The sequence below is a fragment of the Choristoneura fumiferana genome, chromosome 16, assembly GCF_025370935.1.
Source record: "Choristoneura fumiferana chromosome 16, NRCan_CFum_1, whole genome shotgun sequence".
NCBI lineage: Eukaryota > Metazoa > Arthropoda > Insecta > Lepidoptera > Tortricidae > Choristoneura > Choristoneura fumiferana.
This window is the reverse complement of record NC_133487.1, coordinates 4,021,638-4,049,081: the sequence shown is the minus strand read 5'-3', so window position 1 is coordinate 4,049,081 and position 27,444 is coordinate 4,021,638. Positions and strand designations below refer to the sequence as shown.

General features: G+C 36.3%; 1 protein-coding gene across 1 annotated transcript; it reads left to right on the top strand.

The window, feature by feature from the left end:
* The first annotated feature begins 627 nt into the window (after positions 1-627).
* Positions 628-15,208, top strand: LOC141436288 (pickpocket protein 28-like). Its single transcript, XM_074099194.1, has 17 exons — positions 628-776; positions 1,715-1,870; positions 2,524-2,653; positions 2,898-3,001; positions 3,718-3,829; positions 3,943-4,094; positions 4,898-5,012; positions 5,191-5,286; positions 6,519-6,658; positions 6,863-6,993; positions 8,189-8,254; positions 9,107-9,278; positions 10,050-10,217; positions 10,636-10,701; positions 12,396-12,461; positions 12,789-12,854; positions 13,497-15,208. Exons 1-17 carry the CDS (start codon positions 742-744, stop codon positions 13,567-13,569), a joined length of 1,848 nt encoding a protein of 615 aa, XP_073955295.1. The 5' UTR covers positions 628-741; the 3' UTR covers positions 13,570-15,208.
* Positions 15,209-27,444: the final 12,236 nt, after the last annotated feature.

Sequence of the window (27,444 nt, the reverse complement as noted above, 5' to 3'; positions counted from 1 at the left end):
TATTATAGAATCCTTTGGTAAATTTTGGATTCAATGTACCTACGCCTTCGCCGTAAATAGATCATTTTGCTCCCTTGTGACACAAATAACTATTTCAATTCTCATGCTCGTAAAGTTCATGTCATTGTTTATGCTGGATCTAGGCGACATAAAATGACTTTTTAAGCACTAGTGCATAAAGTAAAATCTTCGTCTAAGACCAAGGTAATCAGGTGTCAACAGCCACAAACAAAAAAGTTTCTACATTTTTATTAAAATAATTTCTTATTTATTTAAAACTAAAAATCAATCAAAATAAATCAATAAAAACAAAAAATATATATTAATAATGCATGAAAAATAAAAGGTACATAGAAAGTTAACAATTGTTTCCACTGTTGCTATTTCAAAAACAGAGTGTAAAACTCGAGCATTAAACCCATTTTCCCCTCGACGTGTCTATCCACCCTCGCCGTGCCGGCTCGGGTGGCTGAACGCCTTGGGTAAAATGGCTCGTTTCATGCTCTTGTTGTACAATCCACTATATTGCACATAGACCAAGTTCAGGGTATGAGCTAGTTAATGATGAATTCATTAATTTATATTCATTAAAAATTTAACGCGGTATGGGAAGGACCGCTGAGCGAATTAATTAACGATTAACAAATATACCCTTGACAACACATTAATGCGTCTGTCGCGGAAGCGAGGTGACATGTAGTTTAAAAGAAGAGTTCTGTTCGTAAAAAATCGTTAAAATAGATGAACAAAGGTCAGATACCAAGACTTGAGATGGAGTAAGTAATTATTTTATTATTTTGTGCTTGAGGGGCTATACTCGGCCGCAGTCACTGTTTTACCATCGTTTTTATTTAAACTCTGTTTAAAAATTAAGTTTCGAAGGCATTTACCTTGATAATTGTTTTTTACCTTGATAATTGTGAAACCGTATCACTAGAAAATATCTTGAGCTAAATAAAATCCGTATTTATAAGCTCCCTTATCATGCAACGCTTAGACACAAAACTTTAGCCAATACTGAATATACTTTAAGTCTGCGAATTTTTCAAGGATGCAAAGTTTTTAAGAAATCATTACTATTGAAATTCCTGCGTTGTCTGTCTGTGTTGTCTGTATGAACCTCGGTTAGCGGGTGTCTGCAGAGGCCGTTGGACGGTGAATTAAGACTTGAGAGCAATGTTTTTCAGTTTTAAAATAAAGTGAACAATTATTTGTAGTACAACGCTAGGATTTGATCCTGCACAAGTTGCAAAACTGACTGACTTTATAAAAACCTCTTTTTGTAGTATTGTTTGGTAATTCTATGGTCCTTTCAATTTGTTAACTGCGCAATCGTTTGATGTTTAAAAAAGTGAGTAAAGCCGCGAAAACTGGATTTCGGTGTATTTATTTTACTCCTAGGCGACTAGGCGACACATTTTTCGAGTTCTTTTTTAAACGGAAAACGAAAATTTCTTCAGTACCAGAACGGAAAGATTGAGTCGGTCGTTTTGCATGGTCAACTGTGAGTTTCTTAATATGGTCCAAGTATTTGATTTTGTTTACTCTTATTGTGCGCGCAAAATAAGAGTAAGCGGATCACATTAAGATTATTCTGCTAAACGTAGCGTTGGGTCAGCGTACGACGGTTTATTTAGAATAATTATAACACGCGGCGTCTGTGGCTGATTGTCGTCGGCTTATTGACACTTTTTTTTATTTGTGACTATTTTAGTTCCAACAATGAAAAAGAGCAGGCCAGTGTCAAAAAAAGAGTGCGTCGCGAGCGCAGGCAGCTGGTAGCGGGGGAGCTGGTACAAGACTTTGCACAAAACACTACGCTGCACGGTCTGCGGTACATCGCGGAGAAAAGACTCAGCCTCGTAGAAAAGTAAGACCTCATCATCATCAAAGATCATCATCAAAGTGAGATCTTAGTCTATTGAAGCAGATTTTTGAGAGTAACAAAAAAAAACTCAAAATGTCTGATTGATGGTGTAGAGAGATTATGGCGTATTTAAACCAAACTGAAAAGAGGTGGTTGAACTTGAATTACCACTACGGGCACTGTGATTTCTGTCACACGAGACAAGGGGCATAAGAAGTTCATAAAAAGAACATCATGCAATTTTATGGGTGTTCTACCAAATAATAATACAATTTTATTAAGTATGAAATGTTTATCTACCTGGACATCTATTCTAAATTGTATCATATATTGACTAGAACTAGAATAATTTATTTGCCCATAATAACTATTGTTTGTGTAAGTCCTATAGTGAATAATAACTAAGTACTTGTATTATTATAAAAAGGTAACCAAGTGTATTTGGAAGCATTTGTGTTAAAAGCAAATAAAATATTTGAATTTGAATTTGAATGCGATAGGCCTTTAAATCGTGTTTTACTTGCTTGCACTAAACTTATCATTATGTACCGTCTTTTCAGAGTACATTCAGGCATGTTTCTGGATCACATCAGAAAGCTGACATTCTGTTCATTTTGAGTCTAAGTATATTCATTAGAACCCTTAACTTATTACAGAATATTTTGGACTGTATCATTTGTGACAAGTGTGAGCCTGTGTTTGATGCTGATTTGGAACGTCTGGGTGAAGTGGCAGTCGGCTCCCATCATCGTGACTGTCGACGACGACTACGTTTCGATTCAGGAGGTTAGAATGAATTTATTTCAACGACTCACGAACCTTAAAAATATTAACGTTTATAATTTTTTTTATATGCCTCTAAGCTCCTTCCTTAAATTTAAAAATAAATGTGTATTACAGATCTTTTTAGTTGTTATCACAAAGTTGTCTTTTTAATTTAGCGCATTATAGGTACTCTCTTAAAATTGAAACTTGGCGAGTACTCTTGTAGGAGGAGTAATTCATCATTTCTAAAGATTTTTGGTTTCAGGTGCCGTTCCCGTCTGTTACAATCTGTCCGCACTCAAAATTGAAGAAATCCGTATGCAGTGATGACGATTACGATCTTATGCAATACAAATATCACTCTGATGTGTTAAGTATTTTAAAGAGAAGTAATAGTTAATATCTCTTCTTTTTTAAGAGTTACACTCTTGTCGGTATAGCTCTTATCTTTACTCAAAGCCTTGTCTCCTTAACCTCCTTATACGACATGACGCTTACCTTCTCCTTTATTTGCTTTGTATAGTCAATCCGGGGCCTCCCTCTTTTTTGTTTCCCCTCCACTTTTTCTTCTAAGATGACATTTATGAACTCGTCATGTCGTATAAAATGACTAATCATTTTTCCTCTCCGATTCTGTATTGTTTCTATTAATGTTCTCTTCTCTTCCACTCTTTCCGAAACCTCATCATTAATTACTTTTTCTGTTCAACTCATTTTTTCCATTCTCCACCACATTTCGAATGCTTTCAAACTTTAGGGCTATAGGTACTCCAGATAAATGTTTTGATAATTTTTTCTTAGTCTTTTTGGAAATACTTGATCTGAGTGTTTTTTTGTGTTAAATGCCTGTTTTGTCATACCTATTCCTGCTTTTATATCTGATGCGCAATGGTTAATATATTAGAAAGAAATTAAAAAAAGATTTTAGTGAGATGGAGCGACAGAGAGAGACAGAAATATAGGAAGAGGGAGAGAGTAGACTGGGAAATATCACGATGATGCTAAATGGTTTATGGACTTTCCTTGCTGACTGTACGATATGTACATATTTTGTTCTCTTTGTTTAATTATACATTATTTTACAGCGATGATACAGAAGACAGCATGCTTTATGAAGCTGTTTGTCTCATTCTTGGGCTACCGAATGAAATGACACCAAAACCATTCAATGTCCGAATCGTTGAGAAAATATTTGAGGTAGGTATAGTTATCTTATAAGTGCTGAAAAAGTTATCCAGAACATTTGACGAAGGTTATTTCTTTGACCTATCATCCTGTTTTTTAAGACAAAATACCTATTCTACTTACAGGTTTCGCCGAATATAGATGACATACTTCATTCCTGCAATTTGTACGGAAGCATTGGTGACTGTAAAGAACTATTTAATCCAGTGCTAACCATGGAAGGTGTATGTTTTACAATGAATTCGTTAGCTGCTAATGAAATACTACGAAATAATAGGTAAATTTAGGCAGTCAGCAACAAAGATATGGATACAGCCAAAGTGCAAAAAATAGGCAATGAAGTCCTGTATACAGTGGCGTAGCTACAGGAGTGTTAAGGCCCCCAAACTCAGGGGGCCCCTCGGACTCTGACTTGCAAACTATAAATTGAACTAGTGAAAATTTCTCCCACATTCGTAATATTCGGAATACAGAACAAACGATTTTAAATAAATAGTTTAGTTGGGGCCCTAGTTTATTTTTTGCCTCAGGGTCTTTGGTTACCTAGCTACGCCACTGCCTGTATACATATTTTTAGCACTTTAAACGTTTAAATTTTTGTTGCGACTGTACATGAAATTTTATACAATTGGAATATCTACTCTAGCAAAGTGTATATTTTTATTTTTATTGTTACGACGACGGTTGAACAACGAGGTTGAGTCAGAAACCCGTCGATTTTCTGAGTATTAGCTTTTTTATCAGTAAATGAATGGAATTAAAATCGAATGTAAAATGAGATATTATGTTATGACCGCCCTGACTACGATGCTTGTGATCTCCAACAAGGGCAGATATTTGTATGATAAATATGAAATGCTTATTCTCGAGTCTTGGGTGTTAAATTACATATATTATTATTTAAAAAATAAACATATTTACCTATTTAAGTATGATTATTTATAGCGTAGTACCCATAAAACAAACTTTGCTCCCTTTGGGACTAGGCCAATTGGTGTTAAGTGTCTTGTGATATTTATTTCATTTTATAAGTAGCTCATTAAATAAAGTTCAGTTACAACATGTTCATCGTTGTTTTAGCATACAAAATAACTACACTTACCTGGGTGCTTCGCAACAAAGTGTGGGCTGGTCCCAATCTGGGGGTTACTCTCGCTTAGACTCCAGCGATGATGTCTTTCCGAAGCCTGGAAGAGTAAGTCCATTGCTTGTTGGTTTATTTTTGTATTATTTTATTAGAAAAGCTTATCTACAATGGCGCTATATTGTGTCGTTCATCATTCAATGAAATTGACTATACATAATGTTCGAGCTTCTACCGGAATAGATCACAATCCCGTATCACTACAAAAACCATGACTATTTATTTTCAGCGCAGTACATATAGTCGTCCAGATGCGTCGATAATTCTCAAACACGAAAACGAAGATGTCTCAAGATTTTACAATACTAACAACGACGGATTTAAAGTAATTTCTTATTTAATTCTTAAGTATATTTACTCTAATGAATATGACCAGCGTGCGGACCAGCACTGGTATATTTAACTGCCTCACAACTATCATAGTCACCACCACCCGACTTAACGCTCATGGTCTAATGGTGATTTTCCACCAGCGAGACGAGGCGAGACGAGAATTGAAATTTGCATGCATTCTCGCGTGCCTGCCACGGGCCGCCGTGGACGCCACCATACAAATTTCAATTTGGTCTCGCCTCGTCTCGTCTCGCCTGGAAAATCACCATAAGAAGTAATCGAGTCTCCAGGGAGTTAGGGATATGCAGTCGAGTTTTTTAAGCTGATGAGAATTCAGCACTGTCATAGGTTCTCCCTCCCTGTCATCCATAATGAAAATTTCGCGACTGCATGCCCCCATCTCCTATAAAGAACCCCCAAAAATAAGTCGAGTGTCAGCTGCCATAGGAAATATAATCACCACTTGTCAACAGCACTCGCTGCGACTAGTCGATGTGAACAATTTGCGTAAGCAATTATCACAAAGTAGACAGTAACTCAAAGTCACTCAGAGGGCTATGGAGAGGGCTATGCTCGGGATTTCTCTGCGGGATAGAATTAGAAATGATGATATCCGCAGTAGAACTAAGGTTACCGATATAGCCCGAAGAATTGCGAATCTAAAGTGGCAGTGGGCGGGGCACATTACTCGCAGAACTGATGGCCGATGGGGTCAGAAGGTTCTCGAATGGCGTCCGCAGACCGGGAGACGAGCTGTCGGTAGGCCTCCAACAAGATGGAGCGACAATTTGGTTAAGATCGTGGGATCGCGGTGGATGCGGAAAGCACAAGACGGTCTGAGTGGAGAGCCTTGGGGGAGGCCTATGTCCAGCAGTGGACGTCTTTCGGCTGACATGATGATGATGATGATGGAGACAGAAGCTAGGAAATAGTAATTATTAGAGTTATAAATAGAGGCTCTGTCAGCTGTAGACTTCGTCAGTCTATCTTAAACCCGTGGCACCTTTAGAACCAGTGGCTCTGCTACTTTGATTTTTTTTATCTGAATCGAAGGAAAAGCTCAATATAATTAATTATCAAACCTGCTCACAACATTTTCCACAATTGATTAAGAAATGTGACCTATAGAAGATATCAGACGGCCCCAAAATCCAAGCTGAAACCAAGACTTTGCTCGCCCGGTCAAATATTATATAGAGAATACTAATATTTGTTTTGTCAAAGGTGTTTCTGCACCATCCAGCAGATTTACCGCAGTCATCGGTGTTCTTCTACGCAGCTCCAAACGAACAGAGAATATCATTGGGACTCAAGCTAAGTATCACAAATACTTCAAGCAGTCTCAGGACCTATGCCGCGGATACGTAAGCGTAGATATTCTTATTTTCCACTTGGAAATAATAACCAGCTAACTGTTAATTAATACAATTGTATAAACTTAAAAAACGTTTCTAGCTTTTGACATCTTGCGCTCGTAATTCAGTATCTTTCAGTATTGGTGATTATTTTTAACCTCAATTACTTAGTATGTCTAATTGTTTTAACCAAATTAATTGTGACCAACACAGCCGGCGTTGCTACTTTCCTGGAGAGCGAGAGTTGAGGTACTTCCACACGTACACCGACAACAACTGCAAGTTGGAGTGTCTCTCCAACTACACTCTACAGCTATGTGGCTGCGTCTGGTTCCATATGCCACGTTAGTGATAATCTTATTACGCTTTTTTGTTTGCCCGCAGCCAAGTGGTTTCTATGACCTTTACTTGATCGTCAGTCCATATTTTTTAAGGGGCTTCCCACACGACATCACACATCCTACACCACTCTAGAATCTTTCTACGACCAATATACCCTGCCCATTCTCCGAGCTATGTCCATGACTTTGGTTCTCATACGGATTTTCTCTTCTCTGATTCGACTAAGTAGGGAAACTCTGAGCATAGCTCGCTCCATCGTTTTTTGAGCACACTAATCAAAGACTTATGTCTTGATATACTTAAGACATTGTTGAGATATTGCGGTGTTTTATTGTTTTAGACGTAAATATATTGTATTACTTGCCGAAAGCTGTTCAAATAACCTGAATGCGCCTGGTCATACTTTGTGGAATACAATTGGCTGACGGTTTATTTATAACTTTACACTCGAGGGGCGGATTATAACCAATTTGGTATACTTTCAATATCTTTTACATCAACCGACATCGTTACAAGCTCACAAAAAAAAGGCTTTTTTAAAAACGAAAACATCTTGCAAGATCTTAAATTTTGTTGAGTAAACGTTTTGCTACTAGAAAAAATAATATATTAGTAGCTCAGTGAAACCGTAAGAAGCAAAGAATAATATTGAATTTAAATTTTACATTCCAAATCTACCTATCTATATACCTATCTATTTGTTTAGATTTGTTGTGTATGTGTATTGTATGTTATAGTTTTATGTATTCTTGATATTGCTCTCATCTACTGTAAATTGCATCACCTGCTAAAATTTATTCCTTACTTCTGTCCATGGTAAAGGTTGCCTGGAAGAGATCGCTGTGAAGCGATAAGGCCGCCTATTGATCACCTTAGAAAATCTCTATGTATATACCTGTGTTTCCTGTACTGCTTACTGTGTTTGTGTGCAATAAAGATTTATTGTATTGCATTAAGTACATATCTAAAGGCGGTTATGAAGTAGATCCTGACACAGCACAACTGTGAAGTTTCCGAATATTGACTATGTGAACCATTGGAAAGAAAATGCTATACTTGCTAGTTATTCTGTCGCACGCAACAAGTATAATTGCATTTTTGTATATTGTCAATATTCGGAAACTTCTAATTAGTGCAATGTGTCAGGATTTACATAACGTCCGTTGGCTTAAATTGTGTTGATGGTGACTCTTTCAGATAACAATGCATCAACTGTCTGCAGAATAAATTACGAGGATATGTTTTGCTTCCAACGAGCTGTAGGTAAGCAAGTTTTGACTAACCAGTTTTTGGAGTTCCGTAGTCCTTTAAACCCTTTATAGTTTTACCCGTCCGTCGTTTCCATCTCCCCGAATGTGGCTAAGATTAGTGCTAGAAAGCCGTACCTATAAAATATGGCACTAGTACTTTTTTGGCCGGCTGTCTTTTGCAAGCACTGATGATTAACGATTAAGATCGTAGTAGTGATCAGGATACATAATAGCACGCAGTTTTACTACTCCTAAAATATCAGTTGCATTCATCATCATCATCGCCAAATCAGTCGTAGGATGTCAACTGTTGTAAATAGGCTTCACACATATACCTCCAGTAGCTTCGATTGGGAGCGGCCTGCACCCACCCTTAACGTTTTAACCCGCGGCTTTAACCAAGTCGTCCATCCATCTCGTTGGTTAACATCCTACGCTGCATTTTGTCGATTCGCGGTCTCCCTTCGAGAACTTCGAGAACTTTTCGGCCTGACAGGCCATCCGTTCTCCGTGCTGTATGGCCTGCCCGTTGCCACTTCAAAGAGCTAATCCACTATGTTGATGACCCTCCTTCTTCTACGTATCTATCTCCTCATTTCTGATTCGATCTTATAGAATAGAGAAACCTCAATCATAGCCATCTCAACAGCTCGCTTAGCAACACTGAGCCGATTTATAGGGCCTATAGTAGAGCACCACGTCTCGGATCCATATGTCGTAACTACTACTCATTGTTACTTACATTATGCCATAATAATATAATCTATTTCGTTTTAATTTGTATATATCTTCGCAGGCTTATCTTCTTTGAGATTGACTTGATTTTTTTCATGGCATGAATTTTAAGTTCTAATTTTCTTTTTAGTACAATATGATGAACGGGAAGGTGATTACAACCGAGGTGGACAATGTCGATGCTATCCACTGTGTCTAAATATTCAGTATGAAGCAGACTTCGTGAAGATTTTAAGATACGACTCGAATCAAAGATTGCTTCGCGACTCAATGCCAAATACAACGGACTTGTCGCAGTTTAAGTATGCACCTTTAAATTTAAACTAATTTAAATGTTATATCGAAAATACAAACTGAGACATGGATGCACAGAAAAACCAGACAACAGAGACCAGCACTGGGAATTGAACCCAAGTCCTCAGTGTCCAGCAGTGGTGTAGGGGTTAAAGCAAGCAGCACGAAATGCTGAGGACCTGGGTTCGATTCCCAGTACTGGTCTCTTTTTCTGGTTTTTCTGTGCAACCATGTCTCAGTTTGTATTTTCGATATGGTTTCACGGGATACCCGTAAAAGTAACAAATTTGGAGTTGAAATAAAAAATACAAAAAGACTCCAAAAAACCAATCATAATTAAATGTTATACTTAGGTACTTATTCTATTTTATGATTTTCAAATCCCAAACGTAATCTCCAAGTTTAAAAAAAAAACATTTAACTTTAATTACGTTAAATTCCAATTATTAATGCACAAAGTGTGTGTGTGCGCGCGGGTTTGTATATTCATAATTCTTTAACGCTACAACGACTAGACTTATAAACAAAATAAGTAAGTATACTGTAGATAATCGGATCACAGGAATAATACTAAACTTTACCCTCAGGATCAAGGTAAAATCCCAAAACGTCTAAATCTATCTTAAAGTAAAGACATTCAATTTAGTGAAAAGTTTTTATTGCAACTCGTAGACATGTCTAACCAGAAAGCTAAGCAACTTTTTGAAAGTTTCGGCAGAAAAATATCTGACAAAAAAAAAACAAATTTATTTGATGCGCTCATATAACTTTTATTTCAGGTTTACTCGCATAGAGATGTTTTACAAAACCCCAAAAATTGTACCGATGCGTCGCTCGGAGCTGTTTGGGATGACGGACTTCTTTGCAAACTGCGGCGGACTGCTCGGTCTCTTCCTCGGCTTCTCCTTTCTGAGCATCCTCGAGATCGTCTACTTCTGTACGCTGAGGTTAGTAACTCGACGTTTCAGCAGATTAGATTTAAATAGACTGCTTCTGTGGCGCACAGAACTTCGACGCCGAGAAGTCGATAGGTATTGGTGATCTTTATCCCATGAAATGCATTTTAATAATGTTGATGATTGTTAAAGTGAGTCAAATTTCAAGTAACTAGGTCCACAGGCTAAGGCCGTGCGCTTCCTGTTCTAATCCTTTATAGGACTGGAGTCGGTTTCCTTCCTCGAGAAAATGAGTGAGAACTATTTTTCTTTAAAAAAATGCCTAAATAAAGAAATTTATTATTTATTATTGTACATAAAACATATGAAAATAACAGTTAACAAAGCAAAGTACAAAGTACAACGGCGAACTTATTCCATAAAGGGATCTCTTCCAGTTAACAGTTAGTTAGTTAAAGTGTTTTTTCAGACTTGGCTGTTCTTTCCGCCGAAATACGCAACCGGCTGAGAATACCACTCAGAAGGATGAAAAACGGTACTTAATTTTGATTTCCATTTAAATTAGAGTACTTTATATTTTATAAAAATTTTAAGATTCTGTAAACAACAGGTGGTGACAGGATCATACCTGTTACACTACATTTTTTTTTTTTGGAGTTCGTTCTAACAGTAAGTGTCATAATAAATAAATAAATATCATGGGACATTGACCTAGTCCCAAACTAAGCAAAGCTTGTACTATGGATACTAGCCAACGGATAAACATACTTATATCGATAAATACATACTTAAATACATATTAAACATCCAAGGCCCGAGAACAAACATTCGTGTTATTCACACAAATATCTGCCCCGGCCGGGATTCGAACTCGGGACCTCAAGCTTCGTAGTCAGGTTCTCTAACCACTTGGCCATCAGGTCGTCAATAAATTCCCTTATCAGGTAATGCGATGTCACTGTGATTTTTTATATTATTGTAACAAAGATATCGTCACTACTTTAAAAAAAATCTCGTACTTATCTAAAATCAATATGTCAACAAAATTGAACCTTGATGTAATGTCTATAAAGTTCACTCAGAAAAATATCTATTTTAAACTACGAGTTTTTTTTAAAGTAGTGACGATATTATTATTTTATTAGTAATGACCGCGATAGTACCTATATGTAAAACATTGTATTATTTGAAATTTTCAAAAGAATTAGGGTTTTTACTGATTTATTTTTAGTAATACCATAATGACGACAAAATTGAATAATAAATATAATCCAGTTCCATACTAATATTAAGTGTGTTAGTATGTTTGTGTGTTTGTCCGTCTTTCACGCCGTAACGGAGCGACGGATCTACGTGATTTTTAGCATACAGATAGTTTATGGGCCCGAGAGTGACATGGGCTACTTTTTATCCCGGAAAAATGCACAGTTCCCGAGGGAACAGCGCGCGATAACCGAATACCACGCGGGCGGAGCCGCGGGCAAAAGCTAGTTATATAATAAATACAAAAGTTTGTGAGTACGTGCGTGCGTGCGTGCGTACGTGCGCGCGATTACTACTAAAACGACTGACGAATATGAATATAATTTTATATAATATATAGACAGTTGGGTTCCTCTAATAATATAAATTCAGAATCACGCAACGAGCTACGGAGAGAGCTATGCTTGGACTTTCTTTGCGCGATAGAATCCGAAATACGGAAATTCGTCGAAGAACTAAAGTCACCAACACACTTAGCTGGAAAAATATGCAAGTTGAAGTGGCAATGGACGGGCCACATCGCTCGAAGAACAGATAACCGTTGGGGGAGAAAAGTCCTCGGGTGGCAACCACGAACCGGAAGACGAAGCGTTGGCAGGCCTCCTTCCTACCAGTGGGACTGACGACATCGTGAGAGTTGCGGGAAACCGGTGGATGCAAGTGGCGAGTTGTCGTTCATTGTGGCGTTCTAAGGGGGAGGCCGTTGTTCAGCAGTGGACGTCTTTCGGCTGATGAGGATGATGATGATGATGATGAATAATATAAATTATACAGCCTACTTTTAATGCCGATATTCTCATGGTATATATATAGGATAAAATATACGTGTCGACTTGAGAACCTCCTCCGTTTTTTTCGTCGGTTAAAAATCACGAAAAACATACATCTACTTTACAGATTGAAAGTTAAAAACTATTAATATTTATATTGTTTAAATATTTTTGATTTATGTAGATATTCTTTCAGGTTTGACTCTTCTGTTTCCCTAAATATGCTACAAGCCGAGAATATTACTGAAAAGGATGAAGAAAGGTATTTTTTTTTAATAAGATGCCCATAAATTTTTTTTTCATACCACTTTTGTAAGATCAATAAGCAGAAGTGGCAGTACGCTGGCCATATTTGTCCAACAACCGTTAACTGCTGGGATTTACAAACGAGTTTTTACGACTCTAAGCCATTCTCTTTACCTGTATTTAAGTCTATGCTTATAAGGCACTATCTGTTATCTTATAATAACACAGTTTATCTACAATATACTTATATATTGATGTGTATCCCACTATTTATATTTAATTTCATCTTTCGTTATTTTTTTAAATACATGTTTTATTTAAATGTATTATTATGCTTTTCCAGAGATGGGAGCTCTCTTTGCCAAAATGCGCAGCAACTCGAGAATAACACTCAGACGGATGAAGAACGGTAGTGAACTTCAGTTTTCCTTTAATTACCACTACATACATCTAGAAATAAATTTCTTTCTTACATTATTTAGAAAAATGCTACATTAGTAAGTAACTCTCGGCACTTTTGGAAATTAGCTGATCTCTATACCGTAGGAATTTTGAAATATTCCATAGTAGTGCACTTTTTTGATAATCAAGGCATAATTGTGTCCTAAACTTCATGTCTCTAGCTCTACTAGTTTAGTTTAGTCTACTATATCATATCCTTCTTCGTGTCAGCCCCTAACCTCACTAACCGCACACTCTCTCTCTCTCTCTCTCACACACACACACACTCACACACACACAGTTTTTTTTTTTGTTCATTCCGCTTTAGTTTTGTTAAATTGTATTGGTGTTTACCTTCATTTTACTTCAAGTTCCACTTCGCGTCTACTAGGTATTGCAGATATGTATGATAATCTTTTAAATAGCATAGTGCACTCCAAGGCCCCAAGATACAGGCTCTGCCTAGTTTGGGGTCTGCCAGATATTACTTTGTATGTTGCTGATGTGTATGATTTTTGGAAATAAATTATTATTATTATATATAATAAGTCCCCTTTACAGGTTTAAAACTTTTGTTTGTTGTATAGTTTCATTTAAATGTTTTTTCCAGGCTTGGCGGCTCTCCTTGCCTAAATACGCAACAAATCGAGAAAAACACTGAAAAAAATGAAGAACCGTACTAAATCTCAGTTTGCTTAATTGAATGCTTTCACAAAAGCATTTGATTCAAAATCACATTGAATTAGTTAGTTGAAGTGGGATTTTCGGCTGTTTCCATTAAAGAACCAACTGCCGTTAGGACGTAAATTTTCTAGAACGACTTCTTTTAGGGAAGGCCTATGTCGGGTACTGGAACCTTTATGGTAATAATGACAAAAAAATACGTTTTAAAAGCTTTTCGTCTTTTTAGAGAACTACGAGTATTACGAAGTGTCCACTGTCCGTGCATCCGTCGATCACGTTAACTTTTATAATGTATAGACATTTGAAAGTTGTACAGATGACACACTTAAACAGTAGGATGTCCCCGTGCAATCGGTAGCGTTTTTTTTCAATCTCGACAATGGCGGAGGTGGAATCATCGATAGTATCGATAGAGGTATAAGAATGGAATTGAAATGACAACACCAAAAATAAGATGAAAATGGATTTGAAAACTAACAGAGACCCATGTTAAAGAATGTTAAATTGTTTTTGACGTTGTTACACGAATATAGTGATTTACCTCATGCACATTGCACTTAAATTTTTCACCATAGATAATTAATAAGAGTTTAAAAAAAAAAAACAAAAGTAAGGAAGTTCCTAATTGGGGGACTAGTTTTTTCTGCACAGCTTCTATTTTAACATTAATCATTCTCTTAATGTAGTTTTCCTCTTAAATGAAGGAGTGAGTGGTTGAATGTAGTATGTTATTTAGTTTTGTTTGATTCTCCAATTTCATTGCATAATCCATTCAATCTCCATCCACTCACCCCTTCAATTGTTTATAAGTGTTGTTTAATGAAAAGTATTTATATTCATTTACTGACGTACAGTTATTGAATCACATAACATGGTAGGACCTTTTCATATTCGATTTCTCTATAATATCTTTCACAGATGTATGGAACGGCAATGTGACATCAGGAGGTAGGTAACATAAAAGTTCCATTAAGTTTCTTGCGGCGCATTCTTCTTGGCAATGATGGTCCGAAAAAATTAAGTAATATTTTATACGGAATCTTTCAGATTTAGGTATATTTTATACCTTAGGCTGCTATTTACTCATAAACTACTAATAATTTCGCAAACATATCACTGAATCGAAAAATCATTACAGCAACCCCTAATGATTTTAAAAAACCTTTCCAACGATACCTCAAACTATAAGGTTGGACGAGAACAAAAAAAAAAATCACCCCCACTTTACGTCTATGGGAGGTACCCTATAAATATATTTTTTAAAATTTTTAATTGTACTATTTTGTCGGCATACTTTACTTATACATCTGTGCAAAATTACAGCTTTCTAGCATTGATAGTCCCTGAGCAAAGCCGCGGACGGACAGACAGACAGACAGACAGACATGGCGAAACTATAAGGGTTCCGTTTTGGCCCCGGAACCCTAAAAATGACGTGTAAAAATGCCCATTGCGGCCTATTTACTGAAAAAATGATTAGAATTTTGAATTTTGAATCCTGGTATGTGATTCAATTTCTTGACTGACTGTACGTGTACGTCAACAAGTTTTATCAAATGTTTTCTAATATAAGCCGCTCATATTGTAATTCTTATTGTACTGTCTGTATCTGTTTTCTGAATAAACAGTTGAACTTTATTAATTATTTATTTGTTAGACAAATACACCATAAAAGCGTCAATTAACTGTAATAGGTTATAATTTTATTTCATTACCATATTTCCATCAAAAAGCAATAAACATCATTATTGCTGTTTCTGTGTGAGGTAGTTAGTTATGCTAACGACCTTATTGTGTACTAATAACACCTTCCATTAGAGGCAGTGGCTGTTAAATACCAAAGTCATGTTTTATTCAGTGCAGAATTAAGTCTAGAACAACAAGAAGCATATTTTCATCGGTCGATAAATCGTTCGATATTTAACATGCGGAATAACGACCTATAAAAATCATTCACCAATCTCAGCCGTTATACATCATACGAGTACGCGCGGGGATTTTCCACATTCTGCCTCTCGACCAATGAAATACATCGATTGCTTGAGACAAATCTGCGTAAGTTTTCCATAGACCTATGAAAAGAAGTCTTTTTGATAATTATTTTATTTCTCTTTTCTAAACCTATATTAACAAGTATCACCCAGATCGCAACTATTTGGTCAATGTGCCCATTAAGTAAAAAAAAACTCCCTTTCATAATAAAAAAAGGTTGACTTCGTTTACTCGTCATACGGCAATGTCAAAGCGCTGATCGAGGAAAGAACCAGTTGTATGTTCACATGTACAACGGATATATTTTTTTAATTTTAAATATAAATGTATATTAAAATTTATAATAATGACTTTTTCTTCAAGCTGGTGCAAAAACTCATTATACGAGTGTAATGAAAAGCACCGGTCTTAAAAAGCTTTGTTTTTTTGCCGGAAAAAGTATATTAAAATCTAGCCAAGGAATTAAGGCATCCTTGTAAAAGTTTTTTTTATAAAGCCCCAGCTATGTTTAGTTATTAAAAGTAGAGATTTTTGCCTGCGCTTTAAATTCTCTTATTTTTCTATCTTTAAGGCTAGGGCGAGTTTAGTCTTTAAGCGTTTTATGCTTACCTTCTCTACTTTTGTCTTCAAAATTATTTCATTTACTCTGATCGGGGATAATTAATCCTACTAATATTATAAATGTGAAAGTTTGTGAGTCAGTGAGTGAGTATGTTTGTTACTTTTTCACTCTAAAACGGCTGGACGGATTTGCCTGAAATTTGGCAAAAAGTTAGTTTATAACCTGGATTAAAACCAAGGATACTTTTTATCCCAATATTTCTAGGGGATAGGGATAAAATCTTGAAATAACAATCGCTGGGCTTAGAGTTTTGAAATTTGGTATGTAGGTTGCTGGACGGCTGGAATAACATATAGGCTACTTTTTATCCCGATATTTCTACGGGATAGGGATAAAATCTCGAACTAATAACCGTGGGGCGTAGAGTCGTGAAATTTGGTATGTAGATAGCTACAAGTGCGCGCTAACTTACAATAATCCAGCTGAAAACTTCTAGTTTGAATTAACGCCATCATTTCAACAGAACTCCACTCACAAGTCTCTGGAGAACTCGTATTCCAAATTCAAAACCGTGCTTTTCGTCTGACTTTTCCTTTTTTATTAGTGGCCAGTTTCCACGTCGAAGTTTGAGTAGAAACGTTTGTTTCGTTTGTTCCAGCTCACAAACGCCTAACGACGCTACTGATATGCTAATAACGCTAGTCAGCGTCTATTGTGCTTGAATGTGCACGCGATAACGTCACCTCCTGAACAAACGGCTCACCTTTAGAAACCTACGGAAACTTGAATAGTTCATTACGACGTTTTTATCGTGCTCGTTACCGAGCTTAAACGGAATGAACCTAAAACTGCACTAGTTTCTGTATGTTCAGAATTTATTCACTACCTAAATGTTTCTTTGCTTTTCAAGCGCGATAAAGTTTAAGGCGGGTGAAACTTCCGGGGTGTTTTACTTAAAAAATGTGCTGCTCTCGGAGAACAAAAGGCATTCGCACTTCGGAAATACGCCATCGCCACTTAATATTTATTATCCAATTTGGTGAAAAATCTCAACAATATCCCTGAAGGCGGGAAGCTATCAGAAACGACACATGAATTTATTACGCAATAACGTCTCGATGTGAGTTAGGAGCGGTAGCGGCCGCGGGTTCGAATTTGCGTAGTCTTAAAGTTGGTTTGAAATTTCGGGATTTTTCAAAACTTTTCATGATGTTCCTCTGAAATTACCTACATCTTAGTCTGCAATTACTTTATATGATATGAACAAAAAACCCAGACTAACCATTAAAAGTACATTTTAAATTCTTTCATATTTTATTGAAATCTACAAAATACAACTCGATAACCTTTTTCCCCTAAATTTTCGTACTCTGGATTCTAAATTTGGCACCAAGAAACTCCGAGCATCCTGAAAACAGCCATAGTCAAGCATAGGCAGGAATATTTTTACTGATCTTGTCTATGAGAGTTTATAACAATACTTGTAATTTTTTCATAGGTTATTCTGTGGTGTTATGTGTATTTATTTTTGTGATAGAGGGGTGTAAGTGTAACCCACCCCCCTTCTTTTAGCACCATCCTTCTAGCTGGCGCGAGTGCATGGAGCGGGTGCACTCCTGCGGTTGCAGGTACAGTCGCCATCAATATTTCGGAGCGGCCTAGGTGATCAAAAATATCGATACATGAACTCTAATACCGTCATAATAGAGTGCATATTGTGCCGATATTTTTGACCACCTCGGCCGCTCCAAAATATCTGATGGCGACTGTACAGGTAAAATACGTCGCAAGCACCGCGTGCACTTAGCGCTGCTCATACTATTTTAACCGACTTCAAAAAAAGGAGGAAGTTATCAATTCGGTTCGGTTTTTTATTTATTTTTTTATTTTATTTTTATGTTTGTTCCCTCAGAACTCCGTCATTTATTTAAAAAACTTTTTTTTTGTTCGTCTAGGAATGCTTTAAATTAGGTCCCATAAGCACCAAATCAAGAATCTGATGATTGGATTCTAGGGAAATCGAGGGATCTCTTCAAATATTGTAGGAACGCCTATGGTAATTTCAATATCATCATCATCATCCCAGCCTATATACGTCCCACTGCTGGGCACAGGCCTCCTCTCAGAACAAGAGGGCTTGGGCCATAGTTCCCAACGCAACGCAACGCAACGCAATTTCAATATATTTAGGAGTAATTCGTGCATTTGCTCCTGAAAATCATCATTTGGTGAAGTGGAACTGATAATGAAGACCAAATTTGACCAATGGAGCGACTACTCAACTCAATAACAAGTACTTCACGGGTTGAATTTCAATTACTTTAACGCAGTTGCTAAGCAATTTAAGCTCATCGTGATTCATATGGTGAAATGGAACGGGTGATGTGATGAAGCACAAGGACTCCTCAATAATGAACGTCTCTGCATCGAAAAAAGCAATTTTTCGTAAAAGGTGACGAGCAGTTGACAGTAAACCATTTTATCTTAGACCTTTTACATTAAAAAGCGTGAAAAAGAATTTTATAACAAAAAATAGAACCGACTACAAAAAACCATGAAAATAATTTTCTACCAGTCTGAAGTCGGTGCTTCAGACGAGCCAGCAGGAGTGATTGAAGCCCAATTACTAGTATAGTTGTAGGTGAGGTAGACGATTATAGGTCCAATCCTGCTGGCTCGAGGCACCGACTTCAGACTGGTAGAAAATTATTTTCATGGTTTTTGTAGTCGGTTATATTTTTTGTTAAAAAAAAATTGAATAGGCGTTCAACCGCTCCGTGCAAACCGCGTCAGCTAGCCGTAAGCCCTAAGTAATTTATTGTCCACACGCTTGTAACTTAAAGCGCAGCAATAAGCCGCCGAATCCGATACTGTTACCGGATCGTAAAATAAAACAATACTTACGGGGAATTATAAGAGGGCAGGCTGCCTAATGGCAAAAGTTTTGCAGGTGGTAGGACCTTGTGCAAGGTCCGCCCGGATTGCTACCACCATCTTGCTCGCTAATCCTGCCGTGAAGCAGCAGTGCTTGCACTGTTGTGTTTTGGCGTGGAGAGTAAGACAGCCGGTGAAATTACTGGCACGTGAGGTATCCCATCTTAGGCCTCTAGGTTGGCAACGCGTCTGCAGTACCCCTGGTGTTGCAGATGTTTATGGGCGGTGGTGATCTCTTACCATTTGCTCGTTTTCCATCCAGTCAAATTAAAAAAAAAAGTTTAGGTTTGTTCTCCTCGAGTCGGCACAGGTGTTATTAGGTGTAAATAATGTGATTTTTAGGATAATTATGTCAAAATTTCATTATCAATTTTGTCATCATGCAGGCTCGATATACTGGACAAGAATACTAACAAATTCGATATTGTATTCTAGCAAATAAACGTTTCTAGCTCTAATTAATAATCGACAGTCTTGATGACCTCATTATACATTGTAGACTTTCAGTCTAACAAAATCGACGTTTTACTACCACTTTTACGTAGTTTTGTTCATATTATAATTTCAACTTGTCAAACTCACGGTCACGTCTGAAGATGGTTTTAAAAAAATAAAAAATAAAATAAAAAGACATTTATTGCCACATAAAAAAAAATACAATGAACATAACAAAAGACAAAAATAAAAACAACAGACACGTTACAAATATGTGACTGTGTGATATGTGTGTGTGTGTGTGTGTGTGTTTTCCGCGTTAGCTTAAGAATCACTAGGATTAAGTTGTTATGTAGATGCTTAAACGTATTTCTTGTAATACCGCGTACAAGGTTCTCAAGTCAAAGCGTATATATTTTTTTTACTCGTATGTATGAGCACGCATAACTTTTTACAGTGTAGCTCGATTTTGATAATTATTAGTTTATTAAATAGGGTATACTTTGAAGTTGGTACTATATAAATTTGGAAAAAAAAATACCACAAAGGTGGGAAAAAAGTGTAAAATAAAAACTTTTTAACAAAAAAATTAAGCCACTAAAAAAATCGAAAAACAAAAATTAATAAACGTTTTTCTCCTTTCTCTCCTATTTAACCTTAATCTAGATACTAGTTTGAAGTCGGTACTTCAGTACTAGCCATCAGGAGTGGACCTATAGTCGTCTACCTGATGGGCTTCTATCACTCCTGATGGCTAGTGCCGAGGCAATGACTTCAAACTAGTATCTAGATTATGGTTAAATAGGAGAAAAAGGTTTATTATTTTTTGCTTATCGGTTATTTCGCCGTTTTATTTTTTATATTTTATCCCGATATTGTTTTTGCGTCTTCAGCTTTATTGCCAGTCAAATGACAGCAAGGCCACAATTGTAGACTATTTAATTCAAAATAATAAGCTCATCCGAATGTTCTAAGTGAAGAGTCTGTTAACATAGTGATAGCATTAATTTAACTCTACAATAACAACGTGCGTAAGGCCAAATTGCCAGAATGTTGGCTCAGTAAACATTTACTAGTTGTCATAACATTTAGGCTGAATTACAAAACAGATATGTTTTATTGCAAATTGTATGATGTTAATAGGGCAATTTTATACTAGGTGGTAGTAGAAGGTAATGAGATGGGAAGGAAATTAGAACATAATTGACTCTGGGTTTCATTTTTGGTGTCGATGTTCAAGAGACACCAAGTGTACGAAAAGAAAGGTAAGGTATTCGTTTGAAAGGAGAGAAATTGGGTATGCGTTTGTGTGACTGTAAACGTAAGCATAATGAGGATGTAATCGCAATCATTGTGAGACCATCACAGCTGGTGCTATCATATTATTTGGCAGTATAAACAGAAGCCCCTCTCGAGGGGGGTTCACTTTAGATAAGATTTAATAGTACGATAAAACAGGTGCAGGTGGTAGGACCTTGTGCAAGGTCCGCCCGGATTGCTACCACTATCTTGCTCGCTAATCCTACTGTGAAGCAGCAGTCCTTGCACTGTTGTGTTTCGGCGTGGAGAGTAAGACAGCCGGTGAGATTACTGGTACTTGAGGTATCCCATCTTAGGCCTCTAGGTTGGCAACGCATCTGCAATCCCCCTGGTGTTGCAAGTGTCTATGGGCGGTGGTGATCTCTTACCATCAGGAGACTTACTTGCTCGTTTGCAATCCAGTCGAATAAAAAAAACATAGGACTTTAGGATAGCTGTAGGTAACACATATTTATCAGTTCTCATAGGCGCAAATCTGACAAACTTTAACCGCACCTTTAAAATGCAAAACACTGTAAAGATATGATTCTATTGAAGAGAAGCAGTGACAATGATGCTGAATTGACCAATCTTCTCTCTTCTAACAATAAGTTTTAATACAGACAAAGTGGTCCTCGTCATCGATTGAGGAGAGGTAAAGAAGAGCAATTAATAAGGATCAACAAATAGAGCAAAACATTTGAATACATACAGAGTGTTACATAAGACGTAATACAAAATTAGTGTTTCGTGCTTAGTTAACGCTGGGTAATATAATGCATTAGATTTTTGGTAATATAAATCTGGAAAAAAATGTGGTTTCTATACATTATTGAAATAAAAATCATGAACAATATTATGGAGGTTTATTTTATTTTATTTTGGAACTTATACAATACAATACAGTACAATATAACTCTTTATTGCACACCAACACAGCAAGCAGTACAGAAAACACAAGTATATACATAGAGATTTTCTAAGGTAAGCAATAGGCGGCCTTATCGCTTCAGAGCGATCTCTTCCAGGCAACCTTTACAATGGACAGAAATAAGGAATACATTTTAGCAGGTGGTGCAATTTACAGTAGATTAGAGCAGTATCAAGAATACATAAAACATACAATACACATACACAACAAATCTAAACAGATAGATAGGTAGATAGATACCATAACAACATATAAATAAGCTAACTATAACATTCATACGCAAGATGACAGATAGTGCTCTCTAAGCATAGACTTAAAGATAGGCTAGGACTTTGCTTATCTCAGTAACATTAAAATTTAAAAACCCCTGACATATAAAAACGCCAGCAAAAATAATAAATAAACGCCCAAAAAAAAACGCCGCCAAAAATGACAACTAAAAAGAAAAAAATAATTATGCACTACCTAGCTGTTGCCCGTGACTTCATCTGCGAAGAATTTGCGGTTTCCAAGGGGTGGTTTTTAGACATGTCTCATTAAAATCGGTTTAGCCGTTTTTGAGATATTGAACTTTGAAGTAACAAGGTTAGGTTATTATTCTATATCCTAAATTTTGAAAACAAATGTGGTTAGGGACTAAAACAACACAGGCCGTAAAGAACATTTTTGAGCGAATTTCCTTACGTGGATTATACCGATAGATAGAGAAAAAAAAAACATAGAGAGTGCCTTTACGCCCAAATGTCCTTTACGCCTTTTGAGCCTCAAAGTATCGATATTCGTATATTTTTTTCATTTTTATCCGCTATTATTATAAATAACCCCTGCAGAAAAACAATTGCACAAAAAAACTTGTATTTTTTTTCTCTTTCGAAAACAAAAGAGATCCTTAAAAGGATTTAAACTAATTATACTTGTATTATGTATGTAAGTCAAGGATTCGAGGAGTAATAATTTGCAACCAAATACCATGCACACAAAGACACATCTTTTAATATTTTGGTTTCAGTTCTCCAAACTGAAGATGAAAGAGCTCTTATAGTTATAATGGACAAAAAACGATGAACTCCCTTGTATTTCTCGTGAAATTTTACAATATAGGATATATTTTAGACAAAATTTAAAATAGTGCCCATTAAAATGAAAAATTTAAGCTTCAATTAAACAATTAAGGTACCAAACAATGCAACAATTACGTAATACCATCCTAAAATACAACGGAAAGCGAATTTGCTATTAAAATTTCCGTAGATAAATTATTTTGTTATTCAGGACACGGCAGCGGGATTTGGAGCCAATTCCCTTTCTGATCTCTCCTGTGCAAACAACAAGGCTCTGTCACGTGAACAGAGGGCCTCGACTTTGCATAAAATATTAGACAGGCCGAAGGATGGGCGACCGCAAGAATGTACGAGTGTGAAACCTGGACGCGATTGCGGTATCTTTCAGGCCTAAACGCTTAATGACCGCCGCAAAATGGTGGAATTTGGGAATGTGGGTCTAAATTCATAAAATAGCTCAAATTAACTTTAATAAAAATGCCTTAATTAAATTAATTCATATGGGATAACCATAAGGTTATGACATTGTATATAGATTTGCCACGAGGTTTTGATTCGCCGTTGTGGCCGAAAAGTTCTCGAGTGGAGACTGCGGATCGGCAAGCGCAGCGTAGGACGTCCACCAACGAGATGGACGGATGACCTGGTTAAAGCCGCGGGTTCACGGTGGATGCAAGCAGCTGCCAACCGAAGCGACTGGAGTACAATACATAGTGGATGTACAATACGAAATCCTTAGAAAAATATTACTTGATTTTTTCATAATGGCTACGGAACCCTATCTTGGGCGTGTCCGACACGCTCTTGGCCGGTTTTTGACTTATCATTATCCACCTAATTGGAAGCCATGTCGACTTATTAATGTAATATGTAACGAAAAACACATCTAATATATTTTATAGAAAATTTACTATTTTCTTTAATAACAGAATTATATCAGCAAGAAAATTAGTTTCAGCTTTGGTTGTTATAATTCGTTGTTACAATAGAATAAAACTGAAATTTTCATCAAAACGTTTTTGTGTGAAAAAGGGACCCGTATATTTTGAAATTACGCACAGAAACGATCAAGTTTTCAGGCCCACCTTGGTTTCCTGGTAAGAATATTATTATTCTTCAAACGTATTTCTGGTAAAAACAGATCAATTAAGAAATCAAAATATTCCATAAAGTCTTAATACTTTTCTAAATTGAAAAATTCCCACAGGACAGCAATAAACAAATTCGTCGTGTAGACGAAGTCGCGGGCACAACTAATAATAATTATATACGGGATAGGTTGTGTGTGTGAATGTGTGTCTATATGTGTACGTTACTTTTTGACACTAAAACGGCTAAATATATAGTACATTTACATTACTGCCGAGGCCGGGAAAAAGCAATTCGTGGACGAGTAGAGTTGGATGGACGAAGCGTAGCTGAGTCCGTCAATAAATACGAATCCATTTCCGCTGAGGCACGTATATAGTGCTTTTCTCCAATATTTAATGCGAGGAAATAAATAAATATTGTTAAATGCTTCAAAAAGTTTGCCTTATACTTCCCGCGATACTCGTTTATTTTTTATTTTTTTTTATTTTAAAGTACACGGCACGGCTCTTAATGCCATTTCATTAGAAATAATAATGTTATTAAAAAAATTGATCATACGAGTATCAACAAAAAATATAAAGTTAAATTCAAATGAAGCTTTGTATTGTATCACTAAATTACGGCTTAAAGTGCTACTACTGTACCCTTAGTGTAAGTTTTCGGTTACAAAATACGCCTCGATCGCGTTCGCGGTAAAATCTAAATTTATATGGAAACACGAATATCGCAAACGTTCCGCAAGAGGCGCTGTTCGTGTTTGTATACAAATTGAGATTTAACGCGAACGCGATCGAGACGTATTTTGTAACCGAAAACTTACACTAAGGGCACTGTACCACTACCATGAGTTTACGGAGAATTGTACAGCGTCCCTACAAATAATTTACGCCGTCGCTATCGAGTACGGTCACTGTAAACTCATGGTAGTGGTACTGAAGTAAGAAATAGGAGATTGTTAACAAAGTAAACTAAATGGCGTCATAAAAAAGTCGTATATAAAGTTCCGTCCAATACTATTTAAAAGACACTGCAAAATCCACAAGAGACACATTGTGAGAGATAATTTAGGAGTACGCGGAAGAAAATTGAAGTGCTCCCCGAGGACGATACTGAAAATATCATGTCTCGGGGAGAAGGTTAGTCAGGGGACCAATCTATAGAGCAGCCGAAATTTTGTTTTGGCCACGGTAGTATCAATAGATAGCCAATTTAGATTTTAATTTAATTTTTTAATATATTATTTTTTTATTTCATAGGTTATTATTAATTTTAAAATTGATTATTCTTTAACAGGAATTGGCAGCTTTACTAACTGTGAAGATGCAAAAAACGTGCGCCTGCATTTGTTTATACCGGGTATGGCCTGTAATACGAGCAAAAAATCAAATCATAGATCGTCCTCGTCAAACTGAACATCATTAGTTCAGCGACTTTTAAAAATAATGGAGTCTGAATTTTTCTTTTTTCATACAAATTAAACACTGCTATTAATGTACGCCATCCTAGAACACAGCCTGACGTCGCCTGTCACGCTTCAAACATTAAGCATTTTGCTTTACATTGCATCTTCGAATAAACTTAAAAGTATAGTAAAAATTAAAAATACCAGTTATTTTTAAAAGTCGCTGAACTAATGTTATTGTTTAGTTTGAGAGTATGATCTATGTTTTAATTATTTGATCATATTACAGGCCACACCCGGTATATAATATCATTGATCTCGGGTTTCAACTAAACGCGTGGGCATCAATAACAGGAAGGACAGTAAAAGTGGCCAAATTCATTCTTGAAGGAAATTCGTATTATGACTTATAATATGATATTATTCAATCTCTTGAAAAACATTATTTATAACTAGTAAATCGAGATAAGTCGGACCATTTCCTGACTCAAAAATGTTAGTTAAAAAGTAATAATTAGTAGTTTACTAATTATGACATTTCTATACCTCCTATTACTAGCTCAGTGGTGTCAATGCACCATTGTATCAGCAAAAACAGGTCCTTTTACTGACCTTCCTACGGCCCTTGAAATGTTACCATAGCATCCGTCTCATTCCGACGCCTTGACTGGAACTAATAAGACAATCACCAAAGTTAATTAGCAAGCAATTGAAAATAAATTATCGATTTCCTTGATAAAATGTTTTTTTGGGTTCCGTAGCCAGAGGGCGCAGCGAACCAAGTAATAAAATAAGGCATAGGTACCTATTCATTTATTTTGCGGGGTCGCGCAGATGTACATTTGCTACTGTGAAAATATACCTACTTAGCGGCACAAAATTTGGCCCATTCTTCATACAAAACTATCTATTACTCTGCATACATTTGAGGGCCAGATTTTCTGCTGCCTAGTATTATAAATTCTTATTCCAATTAATTGAGATGTTGAGTGTACTAATCCTAATAATCAATACATGCAAACTAGATAAAAAAAAAAACAATGCCACGAAACCCTTTCCGCGCAAGTCTGAGTCGCACTTGTCTGGTTTTTTTTTCCGAGTACTGCCTTTTCGCAACGTAACGTTTGGCAACCTGTTTCATTTCGCAACTTTTCATTTCGCAAACTCTAAAACTGTAAATATTTCAGGATTTATTCAGGGCCATCGTGTAGAACCCTTTAGGTTAGGTTAGGTTAGTTTTATAAAAATCCTGAAATATTTACAGTTTCAGAAATATTAAACAGTTGTGAAATGAAAAGTTGCGAAATGAAACGGGTTGCCAAACGTTATTCGCCGAAACATTAGTAAACCTTTTTTTTTCCTGTAATAGGTGCGCTAGATAACTGGAACTACATATATTTTGTGACAATCTTAACTAAGTACATAAAATTAAGGTAGGTACTTTAATTACGTGAAAAATCCCTCCATCTCACTAATATTATAAATGCTAAAGTTTGTAAGTCTGTTTGTTACCTCTTCACGTCTACCCCGCTCAACCAATTTAGATGGAATTTGGTTTATAATTTTGACTCCCGGAAAGGACATAGGATACCTAGTTTTTATCTGGTAAATTGCATAGTTCCCGCGGGATAGCGATAAACGACGGCGTCGCGGGCAGCAGCTAGTTTAGTAGGTAGTATTTGCAGTAAATAAAGACAAAGATAAATGTCCAATTTACAATGCAATACAAAGACTCTTTACTGTACACCAGAAATAGTAAGCGATACAGAAAACAGATACACAGAGAAAAAATACATATAAAAAATACAATCCAATTTACAAATATTTCTGCAAATAATACTGTTTTTTTACACTTTACTTACTATTTACTTTTCAAATAATTTTATTTTAGTGCACTGTCTTGAAAGTAACTATAAGAATTTATTTAATTTTTTTATGTTGCTATTGGCTAAATAATAGTTATTTTTAACTAACTTCAAAAAAGGAGGAGGTTCTATGTTCCAATGTTTGTATTTTTTTTATGTATGTTCGCGATTACTCAGTGAATTGTGAACCGATTTCCAAAATTCTTTTTTTATTCGAAAGAATATTCTTCTGAGGTGGTCCCATTGTCACCAAGTCACGATCTGATGATGGGATCCTAGGGAAATCGGGGGCAAACCTCAA